At 28.6% G+C, this 7,310-nt stretch overlaps 1 protein-coding gene across 5 annotated transcripts in view; it reads left to right on the top strand.

Annotated features, from left to right (window-relative positions):
* LOC106459971 (ATP-dependent RNA helicase A-like) overlaps positions 1–7,310 on the top strand; it is a 79,089-nt gene that overhangs the window by 58,727 nt on the left and 13,052 nt on the right. For all 5 annotated transcript variants that reach the window (XM_013919645.2, XM_022386546.1, XM_022386545.1 and 2 more), the window contains 3 exons: positions 3,287–3,447; positions 5,178–5,289; positions 5,840–6,092. In XM_013919645.2, the coding sequence (XP_013775099.1) occupies positions 3,287–3,447; positions 5,178–5,289; positions 5,840–6,092 (526 nt within the window). The remainder of the gene's footprint in view (positions 1–3,286; positions 3,448–5,177; positions 5,290–5,839; positions 6,093–7,310) is intronic.

Raw genomic sequence — 7,310 nt, 5'->3', positions numbered from 1 at the left:
AGAAGAACTAACCAATAAGGATCTTATAAATTTGGACACTCAGAGAGCATATGATAACACTTAGAGGAATTTGAAGAAATCTTACCTACCCACCAGCATAAGAAGATGATGAAGAATGAATTAGAAGAACTTTTCACGGTTATTGAAGAAGTTAAGGGAAAATGTTTAGAAACAGACCCTGATGAAGATGGAAGCCGTCAAATTTCTCAGTACCGCCAATTATGTGAAGAACAGAAGAATACGATGCGACAAGCCACTCTAAACTAGTTTTTCATAAAAAATCAGATCAATAAATTTTAATTCATTGCATTTTTTTCGTATTTTCTTATATGCCTACACTTTGATTAAAAAATACGCAAAATAGAAATTATTATTGTGAATGAGAATGAAAATTGAGGTACGAATTACATGATTTTCTATAAGATATTATATTTGATTAGTGCGGCTCTTTTAAAGAACACATTAATCGCACTAATCGAGGGATTCCTTGTAATAAAAAAATAACTGCCTTGACTTTTTGATATAACTAAAGTAGATTAAGATAGATATGAGACCAAATACATTTAAGATTCTTAGAATTCTTTTAGGGTTTTGTAAGTCTGCCTTTTTGTGTCTTTAAAATCTAAATTTGTGAGTTTTCTGTCATAAGCATGACTTTTGTTGTGTTCTTAATAGTTTTTGGAAAATCTTTTTTGTGATATATTTTGTCTAGTAAGAATTCTTTGTTTTTTGTTGTAATGAATTAAAATTTTGTCAATTATTCAGACATATAACAATTGATTTTGAATCTTTAAGTAAAAGTATATGTAGATTTAATAGGTCAATTTGCTGGATGTGATATTATAGCAAAAACTGGTATTAATTTAGACTAAATCTGTTATTGTATTCCATTGTTGTTATGATGCTTGATAAAGTATTTATTATATATGCAGTATTCAACAATAATAGAATCAAACTTAACTTAAGCTTTAGGAGTCTGAATACTAAGACTGTATTTTAAATTTTAGGGATAAGTTAGTCAAAGTGTTTAAGCTGGCTATAAATACAAAAAAAAGGTGCTGGTGTCAGTATCTAAATAATGTTCCTGCATGTAATATAAATTTAGAATAGCTGTAGTTCATTTCATTGTTGTTGTTTTTTTTTTCTTCACTTCTTTAAGGCAACTGGTGACTCTTAAAAGTGATTTTCATCTAAAGCTATTATAAGAAATAGTGAAATTTATGAATTACTCTAGTAGTTAACAATAAACATGATGACATTGTAACTATTTTGAAAGTTACACTTCCAGACACAGCTGTAGAGAATCCCAAGTGATATCAAGTAGAATTTAACCAGTTTAAGTGCACATTGACACACACTGGACGGTACAAATTGTTCCTTGATTTGACCCATGCAAGTAATAAGTTATTTTATTGTTTCAAATTCTAACTCAAACTATGGAAAGAACTCATTATAAGATAGAATTTCTACAGTTTTCTACAAATTAGAGATGAAGAACTGCAACGGTGAAATATTTCTTTGAAATCATAACTTGTATAATTTTCAATAAACACTGTACAACTGTTTTTTTAATGTTTTACTTCTGAGGAGGATATTTAATGAATTAATTTAGTATTTTACAATAATTTGTAAAAGTAAATCTGATTAAATGTTTTGCAATAATTTTAACTACAGAACTATATATTGGTCTAAATCCTTCATAGCTTAATGATATTTTGTAGACTGTTTAATCATAATGTAACTAGTTAGTTAAATGTCATAAAAATGTGTCATTACCACATCAGTTTAGTTCTGCATGTCTATTATTAAATGGATAAGACCACAGTAAATCAGGTACTTATAGTACTTCTGAGATTCATGGATATGGTAAAAACCCTAACTAGTTTATCATAAAATCTGATTGTTAATAGGTAGTTATAAATGAAATGAATACTTTTTTTATAATCATATGTACCTATGTCTTTTTGTTATGAAAGCATGAAAAGTATGCCTACTATCGTTACCATACTTGTGATCATCAAAATAACATATAGTGTACTTTGCAGTAATTAATAAGGCTCAATTGAGTTTGATATTGGAAGGGATATAAATTTTATTTTTGTTTCTGATGAATTAAAATACTTTTTTTTACAAGGAAATTTGACTTTTTTTTTAAACTGTTTATAGCCAGTACCAGTTCATTTCAAAACTACTGCTTTGATTTGTTAGATAGCTTTCAGGCACCAGATATACAATTTTATGTATAATTTTCACAGAATGTTGAATTAACTACCAGAGTTGGGTGTGTTGTATGGTTTGTTTTATTGCATTGTGAAAAGTCTTATTTTTATGTGATATATGTATGAATTTGCAGCTGTGAAATTTCGAAGATTTCATTGTATTATGGTTTTTTAGAAACAATTAAAAATGTCTTTTTTGTTATAGATTTTAATTACTGATTTTTTGCTCTCAAACTTTTAACATTTTCCTCTAAAGTTTTAATTTTATAAATCTATAGATTTTATTTTTGTGTTTTGATTTTAGAAACAGTGCATGCAATTTCATTGTCTTTATAATCAGTGGGCCTATAACTGTGGCTGTAGTTGTCCACAAATATCTTTTCCTATAGCAAAAGAAATTATAGATAAATATGTATTCCATCCAAGGAGCTCTGATATTTCTTTATTTTTACTATGAATAATTAGTATTGTTGGTCAACTTTTGCAAGGAGAAGCCAACAGAATGTTATTTATCATATTTAAAGTTTGTTACAGCTTTTGTTCTTCATTGTGGTTATCATACATTTTCATATACAACAGTTTAGGATTAAAAAAAGTAACCAAATCTAAATTATCGTACTTGAAGATATCTAGTACATGTCTAGAAGGATAGTTCAAAATGTCTTTAAAAAACCAAAACAAGCAGAAAATAGGAAAATTACTCTCATGTAAGAATAATCGATTAGTTGACTAGAATTCATTAATGAGCGTAATAATTAATTGATTAGCAAATTCCACTAATTACCCAGCTGGAATAAATAAATATCAAAATAACTGACTTTACAATTTTTTAATAATGAAACAATGAACACACTGTTATTAGCAAATGTAATGTGTTTTTTTCAGGTTCTTTATCATAATTTAATCAACAACCAATGAAACAGTTAAACTAATACTTTCTGAGACAGTATTCTCCATGGATAAATAGTAACAAAAAATGTTTATTAGTATTTGAGGAAATCTGTTCAGTATTTCTGGTATTATTGTATTGTTTTGCTGAGTAAAGTATTATTTGTTTTATATTTTAGGCTAGATAATTACACCACTCCTGAAATTTTCCGTACACCTCTGCATGAGATTGCTCTGGCAATCAAATTGCTTCGATTGGGTGATATCAGTAGGTTTTTGTCAAAAGCACTTGAACCACCTCCCATTGATGCTGTTATAGAATCTGAAGTCTTGTTGAAAGGTTGGTTTCTTTTACCGTACAGGGTCAGACAATATGACCAACACAAAAAAATATAATTTTTAAAGTAAATATTTTTTTAAAAGATTTCTGTGGAATAAAAGTGTTAGCTGCACCAAGTGCAAAGTGCTTTTCATGTTATAATTAAAAATACTTTTTTTTACCTGAAAATTTTAAAATTTTGTGTAACTACTAAAATCTCCTAAATAAATATCAGACTTTTTAAAAATAAAACTATATTTTATGTGTTATTTTCTCTACCATAACTGTACATGGACTTGGTTGATTTGATGGATTTTTTAACCACCATAAAAAAAGTGCAAAATAAACCTAAATTATCCTTTTTTCCTTTCCAAAATGACTCTAGATTGTAGCAGAAAACTACAATTGTTTATCCTAAATAGCTTAAAGCTTGTAACGATCTACTTCTGTTTATACTTAATTTTTATTGTTTTATTGTCATTTGAACTGTGTCTAACTGATAATCCTGCCACATAAGTTATAAATAACTTGGTGAATGCATTGCTCACGTTACCATATTGAATGACATAATGCATGAGCTGCTTGCAAACATACCTTATGAAGAATTTTTATTATTATTCATTATCTTATCTAATCTAACCTCATAAGTTTCCATTGTTTTACAATTTAGTTACTTTTGTAACCATAAGTAAAGAATTTACATGGAAAACAAGAAATATGGTATTTACCTTTGACCTCTTGTTTGTTTCGCTGACGGTTGCTGAGGAAATTTAAGCCACCAAATAATTGTTCACCAAATAATTTGTATTTACTTAGACAGTGCACCTAAGAACACAGAATAATAACATACACAAAGCAAAGAATGTCCTATAATTATTATAATTTAATTGGCTTTCTAACCAGGCCAAGAAGGACGTAAATCAATACCCTCTGAATCTTGAACACCATGAGATAAACTTTCAGACTGAAGACAGAATTGACGATACTCTGTATTGTAAACAATGTAGCATCATGCATCATTTGGTAGATTATAGCTTTTCATTTCATTCACTTATTAATTATATATGAAGTCAGAGAGAATTAATGGCAATTTATGAAAGAGAGAATGTGATAGGTGCATCTGATTTTCTAGTTTATGGCTGTGTAAAGAAGATTGAAGACTATAGAAATTATACTTTGCCTTAGTAATATTACATTATAATCAATAATGTATGTTAAATTCCATTCATCAGAGAGGGGTGGTAAATAAATTAGTGAAGAAGGAAGACCTAGAGAACAAATGTCACAATTCTCGTATTAGGAAAGATTAAAGATTTTAAAAAATATTTCCCTATAAACTTATGAATTAAAACTTGTATAATATTAAAATATGATTTATTAACTATGTTTGGATACCAAGTTTATTTGTATACATTGATAACAAAGTAATTTAATTAAATTTTGAATGTAACTCTGTAAAATGTCATGACGCTCACTCTGACCTACCTATAGCGAGAGGGTTAAGCTCTGATAATTGAGTCTGTTAGGTTTGACATAAAGAATAGTTGATACTTGTTAAAAACAAAAACACATTAATAAATCTCCTTTCTGTTAATGTAATATGAAAGAAAATATTTAAAATTGTAAATTTTGGTAGTGGTAATAATGTCAAAGAATTGTTACTGTTAGAAATATGTTAGATTCACATATTCTCTGTTTTAATATAAGGGCATGTTTCTCTTTGTTTTCCATCACTATTAATTTATTTCCAGAAATGGGAGCTTTAGATCGCAACAGTGAACTTACACCTCTTGGTAAAATCTTGGCTCGGTTGCCAGTTGAGCCTCGTCTTGGGAAGATGATGATTTTGGGATGCATCTTTGGGTAAACAGAACTTTAAACTTTGTCTCTAGTGGCTCTTCATCAACTTGCCATATCTAACTAATTGCTTAAATATTCTTTGTTTTTCTTCTGTCAGGTGTAACTGTAACAAAAGTACTTAAAACAAATTATTAAAAGTCATCACTGCATACTGCTGCATTATTCAAATCATAGCACATTTGTTTGCAACTATGATACACTTCATATTGTACTCTTTAGAAGTAAAAGGTTTCAAGCATGAATAGTTTACTTTATTTCTTTAGGTACAAACTAGGAAGTTTAAACTTTATAAATATTTTATTAGAGGATTACCAAATGAAAGTAATAGTCAGACTTGAGGAAAATGTTTTAAGATTCATTCCAATCTTAGCATTAGAATTTAATGGGTTTTTTCCCCCTCATTTTGCTTTTAAAGTATTATGTTTAAAAAATCTTTTATACTTTTTTATTCCTTAGTGATGGTGTAGTGAACACTTGAAGCTGTAATAATAAAAATGTGTGTAGTAGAATTGTTTGAAAAATTTAATGTGTTTGTTTTTTTCCTTTATGTTAGTCTGGGGGATGCTCTGTGTACAATTTGTGCTCACAGCAGTACTTTTCCAGAACCTTTTGATACCAATATTCCTCGTCGTCTTGCATGGGTGCATCGACGTTTCCAAGGGATGAGATGGAGTGACCATGCAACTGTATTGAATGTGTTCAACCAGTGGGAAGATGCTCGCATGCAAGGGGATTATGCTGAGCAAGGTTTCTGTGACCAGTTTATCTTGTCTATGCCAACATTGAGAGTAACTGCAGATGCGAAGGTAGGACTTGAATACAGACTAACTACTTGAGGACATTCTTTGGGTTTATTTGAAATTGAGAGAAATTGAAAACCTTTTGATAGACATCAGCTTGAGTTCATATTCCTTTAATGAAAACTTCTGTAAATACATAATGGCTATTTATGTTTATTGTTGAAACAGCCTGTGTTCTTGAAAACCATGTTTGATTAAGAAAAGGGCTTTCATTTGTAAAATATTGAATACTTGATTTTATTAGATGCTAATACCAGAAACTTCAAAAATGCATGAATGTCTTCAGGCTGTAGTGCTTAAGAGACTATTTTGTCATGTAAGAAAGAAAAAAATATTTTTGTTCTAGGTGTCAGGTTTTGTAAAGGAAAAACATAATATATCCATAATTATTCATTTCTGTGGCTTCTAATTATTTTCTTATTTATATAAAATATGGACAAGAAATTTTTTTTGTTTTTATTTTATGATTCATCATTTTTGTTTTTTACATTTATTATCAGTATTCAAAAATATATATCAGTTGGTATACTTTTACCAAAATAGTGTTTCTTTAAATCTTTAAATAGAACTTTAATATTGTTGTGACATTCCAAAGGTCAAAATAAAGGCTCAGTGAAATAACTTTTTTTATATTTTTAGTTGCCAATTTATGTTTTTAAATTTCAATAAATGGGTAACAGTACAAGGTGCAAAGTATATGATATGTATAGCAACCTAAAGCTTTTGTGGCATGTTAAATTTAGTCATGACTGGATGTTTAAAACAGAATGTTTTACATTAATTTTCTTACAGTAATTTTCTTCTTCCTATTTTTGGGGCTGAATATTAACCCCATTTCCCAAAAAACCTACATTTTCTCCAATTTTAAATGTAAAATTCCCAATCTTGTATAAATGCTTTTTAAGTTAAATTGATTTTCAAAATGGAATTAAAAATCAGTCATCATAAATCTGTGACATTGGTTTAAATGCTGCAAATAAAGAATTTTTTTCTTTTTTAATCAGACATCTCGCATACGTGTTGTAATGAGGACACTGGACAGAAAATAATAAACTTGTAAATATGTTCAATAATGAAAAAACTGCTGTCATTGTGTGCTTATTTATTTTAAAAATTTATTGTTACTTTTTTAAAAGATTCATGATTTGACTGTTTAACCCTTTCGAGATGGGTCACGGGTGAAAGGCCACGTCATCTCGTTTGTTGACTCGCATTCAAAATTTT

This window comes from Limulus polyphemus, unplaced genomic scaffold (assembly GCF_000517525.1).
Source record: "Limulus polyphemus unplaced genomic scaffold, Limulus_polyphemus-2.1.2 Scaffold688, whole genome shotgun sequence".
Lineage (NCBI taxonomy): Eukaryota > Metazoa > Arthropoda > Merostomata > Xiphosura > Limulidae > Limulus > Limulus polyphemus.
Note: the sequence above shows the minus strand (reverse complement) of the source record. Positions and strands in the feature narration are given on the sequence as shown.